The following is a 21,887-nucleotide window of genomic DNA, read 5'->3' on the forward strand; positions in this document are numbered from 1 at the left end:
CACTTGGTTATGGAATAAGTATATTCTTCTATAATATCATCTCAATAAATTTGAGCTTCTGGACTCCATGGTTACAGATAAATAACTAACTCCAAAAATTTAAATGAGTCGATTATCGATTAATAAAACTAACCTAACTTAACCTAAAATGTACATGAAATAAAACCCACTATATGATATTCCGCTTTTACTTCAATTTAGGTGTTAGATTTCTCAATACGCCAACAGCAACAGGCTATTCGATTTGAATAGTTTAATGTTTTAAAGACCAATTTGCATACGAAATAAATAAATATTTGCAACCGAATTCAAAAACTGGTTTCAGGTTACGTTAACTTAAATAAACTTATATTTATTTTTCGTTCTTTAGGTAACCTAGCGCTTGCGGGCTTTCAGAACTGTTTAGCATACAGCTTAGTTTACATTCACATGAATCTGGCATACCGCAATAATTACAACAGCTTCCGCCTCCTGTTGCTCAACGATTATGCCTGAGCACTTCGTAGCACACATACTCTTTTATGTTTATGTTTTTTTTTTATAAAATTAGCGAAATACATCTTTATATTTGTATACTCTTGCAACAAAGTTGTTAAGAGAGTATAATATTTTTGTTCACATAACGGTTGTTTGTAAGTCATAAAATTAAACGAGTTAGATATATGCCCAGCAAGTCATGGGTACTGAAACTCCAACACATTCAAAGAAATTTTAATAACACCACTACATACACACATATGCAACAAAGGGCGAAATGTGCATAAACATTTACCTCAACTCTTCTTTCGTACAGCACCCTGAATGATAGAAAGAAACAACCAAAGTTCTCGTTTTTAAACAAGTTTTGTTTTGAGCTACATCATGACTGCTTGTGAAGTATTATTTTGCGTGTTTTATTTAAATCAGTGATCTGTAGCCTAATTAAAGTTTAAATTATTGAAGCACGCATTTTTAAATAAGTAAAATAAAAGTTTGCTAAAGCTGAAATATGGAATTGAAGAGGGTGATACAGTAATACTTCATTGCATTGTCAATTCGAAGCACCCAATAGAAGCTACGCCAACAATGGTCAACATCAAGGGCGAAACCATTGAATACGTAAATAATTGTTGAATATAATACTATTATCTTGTCTTAAATTCTAAAATTTTCCATACAGATATTTCAAAACTCATACGGCGCGTTAAAGGTACGCAAGCTAATTGGTGTCACTTATGGCAGCACCGTAGAACTTTCGAATCGATGGTATATGTGCTGCAAGCAAATCCAGAACTATGGATGCAAACGCTGCTACATCGAACACAAATCATTTACACACCAGATATTAGGTTTAATGTCACTTTTTTACGTGCAATTAAACCTTTTGCTCAACACAAGCCCGGGAAGAACTGAAACGACATGGCTTAGGTGCTTTTGTAAACGTTTATCATCGCGACCAATGAGCTAGAGGGCAAAGCAGTTGCAGTATTTTTAGAATTACCGGCCTCTCAGTTGTCCGTGCCATTAGCAGCTAAAACTCAGAAATTAAAGGGTAAATTTAAGTGAATGTTTGTGATCATAGAAATTTAAAAACTTCTTGTATGTTCAATTAGGAGGACTTTTTTGATTCATTTTCACCTTGTATTGAGCAATCATAACGTTGTTGTATCGCTTTATAAGGTAATTATTACCAACTTTTATGTTGTTAAAATTAAAATTTTACTTTATATTTTATAGAAACCCTCCTCCCAGAAATTATATGAATCTAGTACTAGTGAAATTAATGAAAGAACAGATCTTACAAAAACTCCTAAAGAAACCAAAATAGTCCTCACATAATGTGCGCAGCTTACACTTCCAGGCCGCTCGGGGTATTTGACATTTGCCACTCTTCCTCCAGCCTTTGTCAGATAGCAAAAATTGTTCAAATATTCAATACGTTTACATATATGTATAGTGTAGTACGAAAATACATTTATAAAGTAAATATAGTAATAAACACCTAAATGGCATGATATTTTAAATAAATATGAAATATAATTAATGATTTTGTTATTAAATTCTCATTTGGGATTTTGGTAGAAGTAACCGAAAATAGCGGGTATAGTTTCTGGGCTTTTGTGGGTCGAAAAGTGCACATTTGTTTTGGTTCGCAGTTTTGGGTCTTTCATCCGTGATTGTACCAATACCATTCCCCAAATTGTGCAAGAAGTTAATATACATTGCTAAATGATGAATGTAATGTGCAAGAAAGGTATGAACGATCACACGTACACAAGAGTTTCGTGTACTTTTGTCAATTCGCCCTTAAGAATGGCATAGAAACTTTCATTGAAACTGCGGGTACCGCTCCCTGGCATTTCACCGAAGAATTCGCCGGTACCTGTCTTGTAGGGTGGTTATATACATGTGGGATTGGGCTACAGTGGCAGCACGAAATACCGAACTCTATTACATAATCTATTACAAAATATCTCTACACACCATAAACAATACTACCAACCGTTTTAACGAACGACCACTTGATCGAATAGCTTTTCGTAAAACTTAACTGAACTGCAGCGAGGCATTACAATACGAGTCGTCACCGAGCCAGGTCCTCTTCCTTTTAATTTAATAAAGTTTACGGCGATTGACGGCAGAAGGACAGCGCATCAACGCTGAACGTAGACGGGGTGTGCGCGTGTACGTGCAGAAGTCAAAGGCTGATAAACACAAACATATTTAACATCAGCGGGAGCGATTCACATCGATATACAGCAGATCGGTGCACAATCAAACAGTCTTGAATGGTAACGGTGCAAAGAAGCCATAACGGACGCAAATGCAGAATTGCTAACACCAACGACTGCGTTGACATCAGCGGCAACATCAACGCTAACGACTGCGTTGACATCAGTAGCAACATCAACGCCAACGACTGTGTCGACATCAGTGGCAACATCAACGCCAACGACAGCGTTAACATCAGCGTCAATATCAAATATCAACGACGACGACTGTACACCAAAGATTAGCGTGCACAAGGTTACAGTTACGAGCTAAGAGGATACGAGCAGGAGACTAGGGTGCGTCCAAAAATGCCAAGGTACCGTTGACTTTTTTTAAACACTTTTGTAAATGCAAAATGTAACGTGAGCAGCAAACTTTATGTTATTGAACATCAATTTAATTAAATAAGCTTATACTGTAAAAATTTTATATCGCTAACTCCATGTAATTTTTGCGTATTCCTGGATAATTTCGACCTTTCTTGATTTGAATAAATTAAACCGAATTTAAATATTATTTTTGGCAAAAGTATAGGCATATTTGTCATTTCGATTGCGTATACTTATACACACTGTACATACAGTACATACGCATTAACGAGTACATATTATCTGTAACAGTAACATATTTCTTAACTTTATTAATATATACATATAACAATTGTTCTCAAAATTCCTTATAGTATTTTATCCTAAACCTCCGTACATGTAAACTATATTCGAAAATATTTTGTAATAATAACTTATAATATTGTAAGGCCACGGTTGACACTCGTTATGAACAGAAACGAAATTTTTTCTTTATCGGTTACCCAATTAAGGGACAAGTTAAGGGAATTAGAACTACAAAACAACGGGACGCAAGGCTACGCTACAGGACAGGTATGTGAACACTTTGGATTAATGGTAGATAGTGAAAGTGAGGGGGACAGTACGGATGTAGGAGAAACGGCTTCCCCAGTGTGTAGTGTAGTGCGACGCGGCCTTTTTGAGCGCACACCGTCCACCTTGCCCGACATTCAAGACTCCTTAAGTCTGTTTAGTGGTGTAGGTCAGCCGGCGGTAGAAGAATGGGTTAAGGAATTCGAAGAAAATGCGTCGGATATCCAAAAGTATATCTATGCTAAGCAACTCCTCAAAGGTACAGCAAACGTGTACATGCGAATCCAACGTGGCATTAGTAACTGTGTAGCATTCAAAACCGCGTAATAAAAGAATTTGGGGTAAGAGTATCGTCGATCATGGATACATCGGTAATTGCGTAATCGACGTAAACGGAATCATGAAGACTACCGCGAATATTTATACCAATTGATGGAAATGGGTAGCTCTATTAACCTCGATGAGCAGAGTCTGATCGAATATTTTGTAGAAGGGATTCCTGATACCAGAGTAGGAAAAACCAATTTATATCAGGCAAAGAATATAGATCAGCTTAAAGAACAAATTGTTATCTACGAGAAAGTTCGTGCGGGTAGGCAGCAACAACAGCAGAACTGCAACTATGCTGCAGCGAGGCAGGAAGTGAAAGTTGAGTCAACAGTTAAGGAACGTACGGCAGGAGATAAGTGTTGTTATAGGTGCAATGAATTGGACCACTTGCAAATAGATGCCCAAAAGGGAGGCAATGTTTCAAATGTGGTCGGACGGGGCATCATGCAACGCGATGTAATGAGCCTCAGGATAAGGTAAAGTCAGAAAGGGCTAACACTCTAGCAAACGAGAAGCCGGGCAAATGCGTGATATTTAAAGATTTGTATTTAAACAACTTCAAATTCTCGGCGCTGCTCGATACGGGTTGCGATTTATGTTTATTGCGATACGACGTGTTGATGATGTTGGGAAGTATAAAGTTGGACAATGATGTCCGACGGTTAACGGGTATAGGGGATAGCGTACTCAATACAATGGGTAGTTTCTCTTGTCGGTTAAAAGTGGGCAACATTAACATACCAGTGGTGTTTCACGCGGTTAGAGAACGGGATATTTGTTACTCGGCGATAAATAAACATGGTAATAACGGAAGAAGGAGTTACGTTTGTGGAAAAGCCAGGGGGCACACAAGCAGTACAGGAATTACTTGTGGAAAAGCCAGGGGGCACACAAGTAGTACAGGAATCACTTGTGGAAAAGCCAAGGGGCACACAAGCAGTACAGGAAGCACTTAAGTTTGTAGAAAAGCCAAGGGGCATACAAGCAGTAGAGAAACATGTTACGTTTGTGGAACAGTCAAGGGGCACACAAGCAATAGGGACGGAACGCGTTGAGAAAGGATTGTACCAGGTCTGGTTGAGTGAGTTTAGAGACATATGTATGACAGCCGATGACAAGAATGGCCAAGGTATAGAATACGAATTGTCGCACCTAGAACGTGAGTACAGGGAGTCAATAGAGAAACTAGTAGAAAGTTATACCCCAAACCAAAAATTTAAGTCACCAATAGAAATGAAAATTTTGTTAACCGACGAGACGCCGGTATATTAAGGACCGAGAAGAATGCCATATGTCGACAAATGTATGGTAGAACAACAGGTCAAAAAGTGGTTAGAGGAGGGGATTATTCGCGTTAGTTATTCCGAATACGCATCGCCGGTGGTGCTAGTGGGGAAAAAAGACGGAAGTAGAAGGCTATGTTGCGACTACCGAAGATTAAACCTTAAAATTTTAAAGGAAATTTTTCCGATGCCACTCATAGATGATATGCACCATTTATGTAAAGTTTTATTCCACTACTTTCATTGGTCCCTTATGTATACATTATAAAGTGAAGGAATCAGATGGAATTCAAAAGTCAGTTGTTAGGAAAGTAGTCGTCAGTTATGGGAAAGATACCGAGAGCTGAAGAGGGAAGCGAGACGCATTTGCAGACAAAAAGAGAAAGAGGCCGAAATGCGTGAGTATGAAGAGCTTGACAAGCTGGCCGACAGGGGTAATGCTCGAAAATTGGTTGAAGGTTTCAAGACCGGAGCACACTCCTGTAGGACCCCCAGAGGTGATCTAGTTATTGATGACCAGAGTATACTGAGATTGTGGAGGGAACACTTCTCCAGCCTGTTGAATGGCAGTGAAAGTACAACACCAGGAGATGGCGAACCCGATTCCCCAATCGACGATGATGGAGCAGATGTTCCATTGCCCGACCGTGAAAAAATTCGAATAGCAATTACCCACTTGAAGAACAATAAGGCGGCGGGGGCCGATGGATTACCGGCCGAGCTATTCAAATACGGCAGCGAAGAGCTGATAAGATGCTTGCATCAGCTTCTTTGCAGAATATGGTCGGAAGAAAGCATGCCTGGCGATTGGAATCACAGTGTACTCTGCCCAATACACAAAAAGGGAGACCCCACAATTTGCGCCAATTACCGTGGGATAAGCCTCCTCAACATCGCGTATAAGGTTCTGTCGAGCGTATTGCGTGAAAGACTAAAGCCCACCGTCAACAAACTGATTGGACCTTATCAGTGTGGCTTTAGACCTGGAAAATAAACAACAGACCAGATATTCACCATGCGCCAAATTTTGGAGAAGACCCGTGAAAATAGGATCGACACACACCATCTCTTTGTCGACTTTAAAGCTGCTTTCGACAGCACGAAAAGGAGCTGCCTTTATGCCGCGATGTCTGAATTACATTAGAGAAAGTACAATCTGCTACTGGCGTACGCCGATGATATCGATATCTTTGGAAACAACACCCGCGCCGTTAGTTCTGCTTTTTCCAGACTGGATAAGGAAGCGAAGCGTATGGGTCTGGTGGTGAACGAGGACAAGACGAAATATCTCCTGTCGTCAAACAAATAGTCAGCGCATTCGCGTCTTGGCTCCCACGTCACTGTTGACAGTCATAACTTTGAAGTTGTAGATAATTTCGTCTACCTGGGAACCAGCATTAACAGCAATAACAATGTCAGCCTGGAAATCCAACGCAGAATCACTCTTGCCAACAGGTGCTACTATGGACTAAGTAGGCAATTGAAAAGTAAAGTCCTCTCTCGACGAACAAAAACCAAACTCTACAAGTCTCTCATCATTCCCGTCCTACTTTACGGTGCAGAAGCGTGGACGATGTCAACATCCGATGAGACGGCACTAAGAGTTTTCGAGAGAAAGGTTTTGTGGAAGATTTATGGTCCTTTAAGAATTGGCAACGGCGAATACCGCAGACGATGGAACGATGAGCTGTATGTGTTATTCGTGACATAGACATAGTCCAGCGAATAAAAAAACAGCGGCTACCTACGCTGGCTAGGTCATGTTGTTCGAATGGATGAAAGTGCTACAGCTCTGAAAGTATTCGATGCAGTACCCACTGGTGGAAGCCGAGGAAGAAGGAGGCCTCCACTCCGATGGAAGGACCAGGTAAAGAGGGACCTGACTTCGCTTGGAATAACCAATTGGCGCCAGACTGCCAGAAGGAGGGATACGTGGCGCGCTGTTTTGGACTCGGCTACAACCGCATAAGCGGTGTCTACGCCAGTCAAGAAGAAGAAGAAGTCGTGGTTGTGAACCGATTTCGCCCAATTTTTATCCGTGTTGTCACATTGCCACCCCCCATTTTTCATTTTGTAAAATAATCTGCTATTTCTTCTGTAAAATTTAGTGTTTATGACGTTTTTCGTTGGTGAGATAACCCACTTTTAGTAATTTTCAACCTGACCTTTGTATGGGCGATGGGCGTGTTTTCAACTATTTCCATGGTGTGTGGTGTGGTACGTAAGAGAACCGACTGCAGAATTTTTGATTTATATAGCTTCATTGGTTTGCGAGATATATACAAATAACCGATTTGGGGGCGGGGTCACGCCCACTTCCCCAAAAAATTACATCCAAATATGCCCCTTCCTAGTGCGATCCTTTATTCCAAATTTTACTTTTATAACTTTATGTTATATGCTTAGTTATGACACTTTATGTGTTTTAGTTTTTCGCTATTTTGTGGGCGTGGCAGTAGTCCGATTTTGCCCGAAAGCAACCCTCTTACGGTCCCAAGGAACATGTGTTCCAAGTTTCATTAAGATATACCAATTTTTACTCAAGTTATCCGTTGCACAGACGGACGGACGGACAGACAGACATCCGGATTTCAACCCGTCTCGTCATTTTGATATATGTATATAACCCTATATCTAACTCGTTTAGTTTTATGACTTACAAACAACCGTTATGTGAACAAAACTATAATACTCTCTTAGCAACTTTTGTTGCGAGAGTATAATAACTGGAGCCCAACACAACGAAACCACACCACAGCTTTAATGATATTTTTGAAGGAAGAGAAAAAGGAACACCATTAAGGAGTCTTCTAAATATGGAACATGTAAGTGAAACCATTTTTCATTCCGCCTTTGTTATTTATTGAAATTGTGATTGCGATTGAAGGTAAAAACATCAAAATCGAGTCAAAGCACGATAGGCACGCATTTGCGGCCCACTATGCAAGGTCATTAGAGTAAAAAACTGAGGCAATCTCAAAACCAGCCTTATCAAAAGCAATCTGACATTCAGTATAGGACAGGTAAAAACCCCTCTTTTAATAGGGAGCCGACCAGGTTGAGAAGATGCAGGTGGACCCGTGGATCGTCTAGGTCTAAGTTTCGGACAACTAAAGTCCACCTATAACACATCCCTTTGGAAATAATCAGCTACAAAATGTGTTCAAGAGGCCTGCAAATTCTCAAAGAATGTCTAAGTTCAGACTCCAGAGGGTAAACCACTTAACACAAGAAAATATCGAGGCGTCTCAGTACGAAAATCAATATGATCAAGCCGCCAATGGTGCAGCAGCAGAAATAGAAGCTGATTATGAAACAGATGCTCTTAAATTTTTAGCGGAGAGTCCCTGCTCCCGTTCATCTCGAACCATCGTACACGTAAAGGCAAGTATCCTTCAAGTAATAAATATTTTCCCTTCTTCTTCTTCTTGGCTGGCGTAGACAACGCTTACGCGGTTATAGACGTAAAGGCAAGTATCCTTCAAGTAATAAATATTTTCCCTTCTTCTTCTTCTTGGCTGGCGTAGACAACGCTTACGCGGTTATAGCCGCGTCCACAACAGCGCGCCACGCGTCTCTCCTTCTGGCAGTTTGGCGCCAATTGGTTATACCAAGTGAAGCCAGGTCCCTCTCCACCTATTCCTTCCCTACCAATACCAATATGACATTGACATGGCAAATGCACCACCGCTACACAGTACGTCAAACGGACAAGTGGAAAGATTCACCTAGAGCGGAGCAACGCCCATCGCCAGAATAGGATCTTCGAAGTAGGGGAAATGTTAAATTAAAGTTCAACAAAAGGTTGGGTGAAAAGATCAACCCGGAGTGAAAAGATCAACCCGGAGAAAAGGTTGACGCGGATCTAAGGACAACCGTTTTAATAAATGGAAGAGGGGTCCATAAAGACATCCTCAGTTGAAAACTCCGATTGCAACAATTTTCATTTACGTTTTTTTACTTAAATTTCAGGCATACGTACATCTACGCATTTTTAACTTATGTAGCGTTGACAGAATCTAAATTAATAGACTACTCGCATGCGAACTACATCATGGACGGTAGTACAATAATTGGAACGAGACGACTTTTATAAGTCATATATCGAACTAACGGAGCAGAAACTGATACAATCATACAATAGAAAATCGACATTAACTCTAGAACTCCAAAACAGATCAATGCTCATACAAATACAGTTAATCAAACTATTAATGCAATGAAAAGGGAAGAAAAGGACTCTTCTCATTTTTATGAAACACTTTTAACTCGAAATAAAATACTATAACGGATTTCCAAAATCTGTCGTTTACGCTGAAACTCTACCCTGAGTACGATCACTGGATTGTCAAATACACTAATCTTTATTTCTAATTCCTGATAACCTAACACTTTATTACTCAATACTCTCCTTTACACATCACATTTAAGGGCACTGTTCGATCAGCCAACAACGAGAAAAGACTTATTAGTGAAATAAATCAATTTATACGGAATTCATTTTGTTGCGTTAATCCTTAAATAATTCACCGGTAGTCGACAACACCGTCGCTACCACATAACCGTGAATTTGAAAATCATTGACTGGGAGTTCACCGAAAATTACATTTGACGAGTTTGATGATCCAGCACCAAGAAAAGCTACACCAACGAGAAGCGATACCAATTAAAAATAACTTATACAGTAAAAGCTCTTTATTCGCGGGGTATATATATATATATTTGGCGTAGGAACCGCTTTAAGCGATTATAGCCGAATCCACCAGAGCGCGCCACTCATTCCTCCTTTTTGCTTTTTGGCGCCAACTGGAAACACCAAGTGAAGCCAGGTCACTTTGCACTTGGTCTTTCCACCGGAGTGGAGGTCGTCCTCTTCCGCGGCTTCCTCCAGCGGGTACTGCATCGAATACTTTCAGAGCTGGAGTGTTTTCTTCCATCCGTACAACATGACCTAGCCAGCGTAGCCGCTGTCTTTTTATTCGCTGAACTATGTCAATGTCGTCGTATAAATCGTACAGCTCATCGTTCCATCGTCTGCGGTATTCGCCGTTGCCAATGTTTAGAGGACTATAAATCTTGCGCAAAACCTTTCTCTCGAAAACCCCAAGAGTCGTCTCATCGGATGTTGTCATCGTCCACGCTTCAGCGCCATACATCAGGACGGAGTATATGTTCCATAAATATGCCGCGAATACAGAAACCGTGAATACGGGATGGTGATTTATATAATTCTCAAACTCACTGCGTACCGCTGCAGCCGAAACAATTGGTTTTCGGCAACGACAAAAAACAAGCTGGTACGATGGGGAGTGCCGTCTCGCAGCGGAGAGAAAACAGACTGCCTACCTCGCAACGTTGCAAACGACCACAACACGTGCGGGATGGGAAAGATACCGAGAGCTGAAGAGGGAAGCGAGACGCATCTGCAGACAAAAAAAGAAAGAGGCCGAAATGCGTGAGTACGAAGAGCTTGAGAAGCTGGCAGACAGAGGGAATGCTCGAAAATTTTATGAAAAAATTAAGCGACTTAACGAAGGTTTCAAGACCAGAGCATCCTCATGTAGAGACCAAGGTGGTAATCTGGTAATCGATGTCCAGGGAATACTGGGATTATGGAGGGAACACTTCTCCGACCTGCTGAATGGCAGTGAGAGTACAACACCCGGAGATGGCGAACCCGATCCCCCAATCGATGACGATGGAACAGATGTTCCATTACCCGACCATGAAGAAATTCGAATAGCAATTACCCGCTTGAAGAACAACAAAGCAGCGGGGGCCGATAGATTACCGGCAGAACTATTCAAATACGGCGGCGAAGAACTGATAAGGTGCATGCATCAGCTTCTTTGCAGAATATGGTCGGAAGAAAACATGCCTGACGATTGGAATCTCAATGTGCTCTGCCCAATCCATAAAAAGGGAGATCCCACAATCTGCGCCAATTACCGTGGCATCAGCCTCCTAAATATCGCATACAAGGTTCTATCGAGCGTACTGTGTGAAAGACTAAAGCCCACCGTCAACGAAATGATTGGACCTTATCAGTGTGGCTTTAGACCTGGAAAATCTACAATGGACCAGATATTCACCATGCGCCAAATCTTGGAAAAGACCCGAGAGAGAAGAATCGATATTCACCATCTTTTTTATCGATTTTAAAGCTACCTTCGATAGCACGAAAAGGAGCTGCCTTTATGCCGCGATGTCTGAATTTGGTATCCCTGCAAAACTAATACGGCTATGTAAGCTGACGTTGAGCAACACCAAAAGCACCGTCAGGATCGGGAAGGACCTCTCCGAGCCGTTCGATACCAAACGAGGTTTCAGACAAGGTGACTCACTATCGTGCGACTTCTTTAACCTGATGCTGGAAAAAATTATAAGAGGTGCAGAGCTAAACAGAGAAGGTACAATCTTCTACAAGAGTGTACAGGTCCTGGCGTACGCCGATGATATTGATATCACCGGAAGCAACAACCGCGCCGTTTGTTCTGCTTTTTCCCGCATGGATAAGGAGGCGAAGCGAATGGGTCTGGAGGGGAATTAGGACAAGACGAAATATCTCCTGTCATCAAGCAAACAGTCGGCGCATTCGCGTCTTGGCTCCCACGTCACTGTTGACAGTCATAACTTCGAGGTCGTAGATAATTTCTTATACCTGGGAACCAGCATCAACAACACGAACAATGTCAGTCTCGAAATCCAGCGCAGAATAACTCTTGCCAACAGGTGCTACTTTGGACTGAGTAGGCAATTGAACAGTAAAGTCCTCTCTCGACGAACCAAAATCAAGCTCTACAAGTCGCTTATCATTCCCGTCCTGTTTATGGTGCAGAAGCTTTGACGATGTCAACATCAGATGGGACGATACTAGGAGTTTTCGAGAGGAAAATTTTGCGCAAGACTTATGGTCCTCAGAACATTGGCAACGGCGAATACCGCAGACGATGGAACGATGAGCTGTACGAGTTATACGACGACATTGACATAGTTCAGCGAATAAAAAGACAGCGGCCACGCTGGCTAGGTCATGTTGTCCGAATTGACGAAAGCACTCCAGCCCTGAAAGTGTTCGATGCAGTACCCGCCGGAGGAAGCCGAGGAAGGGGAAGGCCTCCACTCCGTTGGAGGGACCAGGTGGAGAGCGACCTGGTTACACTTGGGATCTCCAACTGGCGCCGAACTGCGAAGGAGAGAGAGAGGTGGCGCACTATCGTCGATTCGGCTATAACCGGCTAAACGGTTGCAACGCCAATCACATACATACATACAATTTATATGGGATTATAGGGGATATGTTCCTAGGTGACAAAAAAAAAAACAAATAGTTGTATAAAAAAATGGTTTAATTGAAGTTTTTGAACATTTTAACAATATACATATATAAAAAAAAATTTGACAGCACTTAGCAAACGGCGATATAATTTTTAATAAGGTATCTGCATACTCTCCTGTACGTATTCAACTAGATAACTTTGTTGTTGCTTTCACATGTAAAATTTTTGATCAAAGATAGCGAGTAGAGAAGTGACCAATCGATTACAGCTATTATAAACTAAAGTTTCATTTTCTCCTTGAATTGAACTATCACAACGTCGTTGTATTGTTTTACAAAAACATGCAAGCACCGAAGTTCCTTCAATGAAAATACTACAGCAAGAGCTGATGTTAAGACTAGAACATTGCCCGTGCTAGATTTATAATTCTTGAATCAGAAGAATCAACATTTATGTTGTAAAAATTACATTTTAATTTATATATATGAATTTGTTATTAAATTGACCTTTAGGATTTTGGTAGAACTACCCGAAAATAGCGGGTGTAGTTTCGCGGCTTGGGAGGCGCAGTACTGAAAGTACACCTGCAATTTTGGTTCGGAGTTTTGGGTCTTTCATCCGTGATTGTACCAAGAACATTCCCAAAATTGTGCAAGAGGTATATATACTGTAACGGATTTCTAAAATAAATCGTTTACGCTGAAACTCTACCCTGAGTTCGATCACGGGATTGTCAAATAAAAGTCACTTATTAATGGCTATACACTTATCTTTATTTCTAATTCAAAGAACTTAACACTTTATTACTCGTTATACGAGTTTACAACTTCTTACTTATAACTTTTTGCACTTTACTCGGCAACTCTCTAATTAGAACTGTGTCTCGCTGCCAGTCAGGTAGCCCTTATATGAACGATTGTTGGCAATAAATCGTCAATCGAACATACTGACAACTACGAATATCGATGTCTGGATAAATCTGGCATGTTATCGATTTCGATTGTCGATTCTAGTATATTCTAGCATTCATATTCGTCACAATACATTGCTAAATGATGAATGTAATGTGCAAGAAAGGGATGAACGATCACATGTTCACAAGAGTTTCTGGAACTTTAGTCAATGCGCCCTTAATAATTGCATAGAAAGTACCCGATTGGCTGGGTATAGTTTAATCCTCATGTAAAATTTAAAACTTTTAATAAACACTTTTAACGTATGTGTACTATTAAAGAACACCTCCCCCCGGCCCATTCAAAAAAAGTCTTAGTAAACATTGAATAAGTTGACTTTAAACTTACACGTAACAAAATGCAACGCTATAGAAATAGAGAAAGCAGCAAGGTTGCTCAAAACAGTAGAGTATTGCTGAATTTGTGCGAACGATTTTGAAAAAAATTAAATTTTTATATTAAATCTACAGCAATTAAAAAAAATATTTGATAATTACCAATCAATTAAACATTAAGTTTGCAATTTTTAAAGCGAAAAATTGTTTAAATAATGGTATCTGTGTTTAACGTCACACATGGCAATACGACTCTGTATTCAGCACATTTCAAGTGAAAAGCGTTACGACGCTTACGAGAATTAGACAAGCATAATCATTTGTTTTCATTTCATATCAAGCGCTAATTAAGGAAATATTTTTTGAATAAATTAGTATTTAGGAATAGGTAAGATCGGTAAATATATAAATAGTGGCAATCGAAATATAAGTCTACAATGAGTATAAGTTTTTAAACAAAATTATTAAATCTCATACAATTAACTTGTCCAGATTACTCGGCGCGAAAGCAGTAATGTCATCAGCCAAACGGAAGTCCGTGTTGGAAAAACATAAACAAACAACCCCAGAGAAGAGGCGTAGGAGTGGTCTAGTTGATAATATTGGAACAGAAACAGCTTCTGAAACCGTTGTGCAAAGCAATGAAGGCGAGACGGCTGATCATCATACATTGGATGATGCAAATATATGGGATGATGAGGAAGGTGGAACCCGAATTGGTGATATTTATATACCGCCACCGATACCACCACATTGTTCAACAGAGAGTAAGGGACCACGCTTGATCATTAAAAAAATTGAAAACAAGAATTTTAAAAGCTACGCGGGTACCGTAGTTCTCGGTCCATTCCATCATGTAAGCAAAGTGATAATTGGAAAACATTGTTTTCTAAGGTTATTTTTTTGTAATCATTAGTGTTTTACGGCAATCATCGGGCCAAATGGCAGTGGAAAAAGTAATGTTATAGATTCTATGTTGTTTGTGTTTGGATATCGAGCGAATAAAATTCGTTGTAAGAAGATTTCGACTTTACTGCATAACTCTGCTAGATATCCACACATGTCTATGTGCTCTGTTGCTGTACATTTCCGTCAAATATTAGATAAAGAAGATGGAGAGTGTGAGGAAATACCTGATAGCGATATTGTAGTGGAACGCACAGCATTTCGGGATAATTCATCTTATTATACCATTAATGGGCGACGAGTACAGTTTAAGGAAGTGGCGAAGTTGTTAAAGAAACATCACGTCGACTTGGATCACAATAGGTTTCTTATATTACAGGTATATTGTGAAAAACACATATATTTTCCTAAAACTCTTAAGCTTTGTTATACAGGGAGAGGTTGAATCGATTGCAATGATGAAGCCAAAGGGGCAAACAGAAAATGAATGTGGTATGCTGGAGTACATGGAAGATATCGTCGGAACAACACGTTATAAAGAACCCCTTGTCAAAATAAATGACCGGGTTGAGCAGCTTACTGAAGAGCGAACAGAGAAACATAATCGCTGTAAACTTGCTGAGCGTGAAATGAAAGATTTGGAACAACCATATAATGAAGCAGTAGACTATCTGCGACTCGAAAATGAAAATACACGCATTAAAAACCTACGCATTCAAAAATATCTCAGTGAAAAAAACAAAAAACTTGAGGAGTATAAAATAGAACACGAAGCAATTAGTACAGAGCTAAAAGGTCATATCGAAATATTTGAGAAGATAAAAAAAGAAAGGGAAGAGAAGGAGAAACTGGTGCGAGAAGAAATGTCGTGAGTTACTATTTATTATAGTATATATAGAATTTTGTTATAAATTGTATTACATTTTAATCTTTTTTTTTTGTAAAGACAATTCGACGCACTGCGCAAGAAAAAAGAAGAAATAGAAAAACAATGGGAAAATGCTCATAAGAACTTTACTGAAATACAACAGACGATGGACATGACTAACAAAAGGCGCAAGCAAAATAAAACACAAATGGAAAAACTTAAGGATGACATAATTGATCTAAGAAAAATCCCCGACAAGAATGAGAAAGAAATAGGTGAATGTCAGAAAAAAGCTGAGAAACTTACAGATAACAAAGCTGAATTGGAAGAAGAGCTCCAAAAAAACTATATTTCGCTGGAAGAGATAACTAAACCGCTTATTGAAAAGCGTGAACAGCTCGAAACCGAATTAGTGGAACTGAAAAGGAATGTCGATGAGGATAAAGCCGCTTTGGCACTTTCTGAATCTGAACTAAAAATTCTTAAGCACGATGAAACGACGGAAACCCGAAAATATGAAACTATGAAAACGTCATATGAGGAATCTAATAGTAGTTTAAAGGAAAAAATAACGACCGTTGAGGAACTCCAATGTCGCTTACCCGAAATACAAAGTGAAATTTTAGAGAAAACACAATATATGCAAAAATTGCAGATAGAAGAGCAACAAATGCGCGAAAAGTTAATGATACTTAAAGCTGAGGTACATATGCATTGCAATCATGTTACAGAATAAGTTTTCTTATCTCATAATTTTCAACTAACAGATAAATGAAAAAACCGTGAACTTGCAAACATCGCGATCCAACAATAAGGTCTTGGACTTTTTAATGAGGCAAAAGAATGAAGGCAAAATTCCAGGAATTTTGGGAAGATTGGTACGGTATATGGTTAAAAAGAGTTAAAACAGCAAGCCTTAATTAAACTTTAACATTTTATAATTGTCTGACAGGGTGATTTGGGTGCCATTGACTCAAAATTTGATGTAGCGATTTCAACAGCTTGCGGACGGTTGGACGACATCATAGTAGATACGGTCAATACTGCACAAGAATGTATTGAGAACTTAAAGCGATATGACATTGGTCGCGCTACATTCATTGCGCTGGAAAAAGTAAATTATTTAGAAAAGCAATCAGGACGAATTCAAACGTAAGTACAGCCGATGCAACTGCAAACAACTATAAATTATTATTATTTGACTTTAGCCCCGAAAATGCTCCACGCCTTTACGATTTAGTATGCGTTGAGGATGAACGAGTGCTTCCCGCATTTTATTTCGCACTCCGTAATACGCTAGTAGCCAATGATCTGGAACAAGGTTCACGCATTGCTTATGGTGCGCGAAGATATCGAGTTGTAACACTGAATGGAGACCTTATCGAGACGTCCGGTACAATGTCAGGAGGTGGTCGCACACAAATACGTGGCAAAATGGGCACCAAAGTACAAACAAAAACAAAACAGTCAGCCGATTCATCAATGATATCCCAGAAGGCATTGGAAGATATGCAAATTAAAGCCGAAGAACTGCAATCGCAAATAAATTACAATCAGGAGGAACAAGGTCGTTTAGAACGAGAAGTGCAACAACTCAATCTGAGTAAACAGAGGAATGAATCGCAAAAACAAAAGCTGGGTATCACCATTAAGAGTTTGAAAGAACAATTGCCACGTATTTTCAAACAATTGGAGGCACAAAAGAAACGTATGGAACAAACTACTACCGATGCAGCTAAAGTTAAAAATATCGAGGCTGAGATTGCAAACAAACAAAAAAAGTTGAGTTGCTCTGAAGATGAGGCAGACAAAGTGTCCAAAAAAATTGCTGAAGTAAAGAAAGATATTGACAGTATACATGGCGATAAAGTTAAAACTGTACAAACGAAAATCAACAGTTTGGGTACCCAAATTAAGAAGCTAAATAATAATATATCTAAGTTAAAAGTTGAAGTGACTACTTCTGAGCGCAATGTTTCTAAAATGGAAAAACAAATTGAACAATTAAACGAAGATATATTGAAAGCACAAGATGAACTGGTTGCGATGAGTATGAAGAGACAACAATATGACGATGAAACTGCGCAACTTGTAAAGGAAATCGAAGATGCACAGAAGGCCATTGAAAGTGCAAAGAGTGAATCTTCGGGAGTTCAAAAAGAAATTGCTGCCTTGCAAAAACGCGAAGGTAAGTGCTATAGTCATTTCCTTTTGGGCGTAATAGCCTGTAAAAATTTTGTAATTTTTTCCTAAGTTAATTTATATTAAAAGTGGTCATAACAAAAAGTTTAAAATTTATTTTTTACATGAATAATTTTATGTGTGTATTAACCATGCATGATGGAAGGGATCCGAAATTAGCTTTCGCTAAATTATTTATAATTTTTATTAATATAGGGGAGTGGTCACTAAAACGTGTGGAAATTGATCAGAAACTACAAACTGTTACTGCCAAAATATCTGATGTCAAATCTCAAATTCCACACTGGCGAGATCAGTTAAAACCTCTCCGTTTGCATGTTATTCCTGGCGACCAAGAACCACAAGTACCTCTTAAAACTTACACAGAAGAAGAACTTGCCACTCATACCCTGCAAGATATCCAATACAAAGAGAGTGTTCAGGAGGAATTGTTAAAGAAAAAGCCAAACCTCTCCTGTATCGACGAATACATTGAAAAGCGAAATGTGTATTTGGAGCGTGTAAAAGTGCTGGAAGATATTACATCAAAACGTAATGAAATGCGACAGCTTTACGATGATTTGCGAAAGAAACGATATAATGAATTTATGCTGGGTTTTAAAATAATTACGCGTAAGTTGAAGGAAATGTACCAGATGATTACACAAGGTGGTGATGCTGAATTGGAACTTGTCGACTCAATGGACCCTTTCACCGAAGGTGTCAGCTTTAGCGTGCGCCCACCGAAAAAGACCTGGAAGAATATCTCAAATCTCTCAGGTGGTGAGAAGACATTGTCCTCTTTAGCGTTAGTGTTTGCATTGCACTACTACAAACCGTCACCACTATACTTTATGGATGAAATCGATGCAGCTCTTGATTTTAAAAATATCTCCATTGTAGCACATTACATAAAGGTAATAAAAAAATTATGTACTTTTCGATTTATTTTGAAATTGGTATATCTTACAGGAGCGCACCAAAAACGCCCAATTCATCATTATATCCCTACGATCCAATATGTTCGAACTATCCGATTATATTGTAGGAATATATAAAGTAAAGGACTGTACAGATTCTGTTACTATCAAGAATGTGCCGCCACCATTGCCACTCACACAAATACAAACACAATCCCAATCCCTACCGATAGACAAAAATTCTCTGTTTGACAAACTTAAGGAGAAAGTTAGCGAATCGCAAGATATAGCATTAACACCAGCAGAGGAGAATTCAGAAAATGCGCCCCCTTTACATAATCGCGACACATTATTTGTCCCAAACTCACAAGGACGAGACACCACATTTGAACCAAATTGCGAGAGTACTGCCCTGTCGCAGGTGTTACAAAAGGATCTTGGTAACGATTCCAGGCGCAAAACAGTAGACTCAAATGTCAATAGTAGTATTAATGATTCCTTCTTTAAAAAACCTCTACCGCCCTCACAAAAGGCGAACACATAGGCTGCACCACAGATATATATTTTTTTACTATTTATTGCATGCTAAAACTTCAAATTTCCGCAGTGAGCTAATTTATGAAGTGATCTGTTAAATACACATGAATTACCGTAAATGTTAAAAAAAAATTAAGTAATATTACAAATATTTGGTTCTATATCATTACTTTTGGTTAAAAAGCAAACTGAAAAACATGTTTATCTATTCTGATTCTTTGAACGTATTTCTTTTTTAAACAAATATTTGTTAGAAACATCTTTTTTAATAATAAATAAAAATTGTAGTGAAACATCAGAATATGAAACAGGGTTTCTTGAATAACTTTCATCCTTAGCTAGCTGATAATTTATATTGTAGTTGATTACAAGTGAACACGGTTTGGTGTAATTAAACTCCATTTCTATACAAATCCAAATATAAATCAAACAAACTTTATTTTATTTACACTTATTCTTTAAGACTATGTTATCGGTCACAGTTTTATTATATACATTATTATAGCATTCAATAGAGTTCGTAAAATATCGCGTTCTTTCGTTAAGCATTTGATATCTATTTAAAATGCCTTTTCTAAACCTTGAATAATAAGAATAAGAATCCTGAATAAGAGAGTCAACTCTACAGTATTCCTCTCTTCCTGCATCGCCATTATCACCTTTATTGTTTCCATTCAAATCTTGAAAAACTAAACTCTCGTGCCAAACAGAATCATCAAAAAATTCGTTGATATCTTGAATTTTGAAATCGTCAAATCCTCCAATGGCGGTAGTTTTCTATAAGCTATTTCCCTTGTTTTTATTTTAACAAAATTAAACTGTGTTATTACAATGAACCTTTTCCGGAATTTCCAATACAATTTAAAACCTGAACACCATATAAATAAAACAAATATTTGTATATATAGTATACATATATATTAACTTCTTCGTTTGTTAACTTTATTTTATATACATAACTCTTTACAGCATTTTTAAACCCTCAACAATTTTTTGACTGATACTGGCTAAAGCCTCTGTAGTGGAATTATTTATACTAGTTATATCTTCACCCATATCACAAGCTTTGGTCACTTCAGGATCTATAGGCAGTACCCCTAAATACGGGACCTTCATTTCCGCACACATTGCTGCTGCGCCACCTGTTTTTGCTGGAAATATTTCTGACGTTTCTCCACAGTGTCCACAACGGAATGCCGACATATTCTCTATCACACCCAATACAGACAAACGCTGCTTTTTGCAAAAATTTATTTCTTTTCGCACATCTAATAAAGATACTTCTTGAGGTGTTGTTACTATTAAGGCTTGTAATGTTTCTGGAGCCGTGTCATTTCGCAAATATGATACAATAGATAAATGTTCATCTGAGGTTCCAGGTGGTGTATCCAAGAGTAGTAAATCTAATTTTCCCCAATCTACTTCACTCAAAAATTGTCTAATCATGCCATTCTTTTTAGGACCTCGCCAAATGATGGCATCGTCTGTTGAACCAAGCAGAAAACCAATTGACATCAGACATAAATTGTCATCCACACCAACCGGGGACCATCCAGAACCTGATTGGTGCACATTTTCGCCCTCAACACCAAGCAAACGTGGCTGAGATGGGCCGCAAATATCAACGTCCAGAACTCCAAAGTTATGCTCGGGATATATGTGGGCAAGGTAACGTGATAATAAAGTTGTCACGGTACTTTTACCCACACCACCTTTGCCGGAAAGGACAAGCAGTTTTTGTTTGACCTCACGCATTGCCTCAGTAACAAGAGCTTTTCCAGGATCTTCCAATTTAGTATTTGGGTCACTACATAATCGTTGATTGGGGCAACCAGCGCAAGCGCTAGACTTACCGGCATTCTCTGTACCAACACCCGGACAGTTCTCTGGTTCAGCTTCCATCGTCTGTGTAGCTAATGTTAAATTCTCAATTCCAAGGTATAGTGTCCCACCTAGTTTAGCAAATATCGTGTGTTTTTACTATTTGTTATCAACCAACTGATAACACTTGTAACTAGTTGTCATCAGTTTATATACCTCAGAAATGGGAGGATTATACATATAGAAATAATCAAATAAGAGTTTGTTGAACTGCAACACGGAGTAGACTCCACAACGTATATGTATGTTTATTTTTCTAATAATTGATCACATTTAGCATCATTCAATAATATATTATTAAATTAATTTTACAATATTTTCCGCGTTACTTGTTGTCTCTGCAAGCAATATGTATTATTTCGATAAACTTACTAGAGTTGATATTACTAATTGTTACATGAGAACTATTTTTTTTCATTTTTTTTAAACATAACGTAACAATAATTATAACATACTTCTCATATTTTTCTGTGTATTTCAATCAGGTTTTTAAAATATAAGCATATCAAACGCTATAGTATTTCAATTAAAACAGTTATATATGGCAATATATCTTAATTATGGGCAGCAACAAATATTTATTGTGGATACAGGCATTTATTGTAATGATGTTGCCATATCAGACTTTAGGTGTATTGAAACAGTAGCTGTAATCGATTGGTCACTTCTCGCCGCGCTATCTTTAGGCGCTGCTTGTCTGTCAAAAATTGCAGGAGAGTATGCGGATACCTCATTAAAAATTCTAAAGCCAAATTTTTTTATATATGTAGACTATTCACAA

The 21,887-nt window shown here is 38.7% G+C and overlaps 2 protein-coding genes across 2 annotated transcripts; one reads left to right on the forward strand and one right to left on the reverse strand.

Annotated features, from left to right (window-relative positions):
- The first annotated feature begins 13,930 nt into the window (after nucleotides 1–13,930).
- On the forward strand, nucleotides 13,931–19,664 carry LOC105218535 (structural maintenance of chromosomes protein 4). The gene is made up of 10 exons (XM_011194200.3): nucleotides 13,931–14,201; nucleotides 14,306–14,669; nucleotides 14,730–15,098; nucleotides 15,154–15,587; nucleotides 15,666–16,290; nucleotides 16,355–16,465; nucleotides 16,540–16,739; nucleotides 16,796–17,775; nucleotides 17,985–18,685; nucleotides 18,741–19,664. The coding sequence occupies exons 2-10, from the start codon at nucleotides 14,328–14,330 to the stop codon at nucleotides 19,230–19,232; spliced, it is 4,254 nt and encodes a 1,417-aa protein (XP_011192502.2). The 5' UTR covers nucleotides 13,931–14,201; nucleotides 14,306–14,327; the 3' UTR covers nucleotides 19,233–19,664.
- A 456-nt stretch (nucleotides 19,665–20,120) lies between these two features.
- On the reverse strand, nucleotides 20,121–21,583 carry LOC105218536 (cytosolic Fe-S cluster assembly factor NUBP1 homolog). Its single transcript, XM_011194202.3, has one exon. It carries the CDS (start codon nucleotides 21,125–21,127, stop codon nucleotides 20,189–20,191), a length of 939 nt encoding a protein of 312 aa, XP_011192504.1. The 5' UTR covers nucleotides 21,128–21,583; the 3' UTR covers nucleotides 20,121–20,188.
- Between the last annotated feature and the right edge of the window lie 304 nt (nucleotides 21,584–21,887).

The sequence above is a fragment of the Zeugodacus cucurbitae genome, chromosome 3, assembly GCF_028554725.1.
Source record: "Zeugodacus cucurbitae isolate PBARC_wt_2022May chromosome 3, idZeuCucr1.2, whole genome shotgun sequence".
Lineage (NCBI taxonomy): Eukaryota > Metazoa > Arthropoda > Insecta > Diptera > Tephritidae > Zeugodacus > Zeugodacus cucurbitae.

Excerpts from the sequence above, each read along its gene's own strand:
- LOC105218535 (XM_011194200.3), top strand. The coding sequence starts at position 14,328 with ATGTCATCAGCCAAACGGAAGTCCGTGTTGGAAAAACATAAACAAACA. Across the intron at positions 16,740-16,795 it reads CAATCAGGACGAATTCAAAC|CCCCGAAAATGCTCCACGCC; the intron begins GTAAGTACAGCC and ends ATTTGACTTTAG. Across the intron at positions 17,776-17,984 it reads TGCCTTGCAAAAACGCGAAG|GGGAGTGGTCACTAAAACGT; the intron begins GTAAGTGCTATA and ends TTATTAATATAG.
- LOC105218536 (XM_011194202.3), bottom strand. The coding sequence starts at position 21,127 with ATGGAAGCTGAACCAGAGAACTGTCCGGGTGTTGGTACAGAGAATGCC.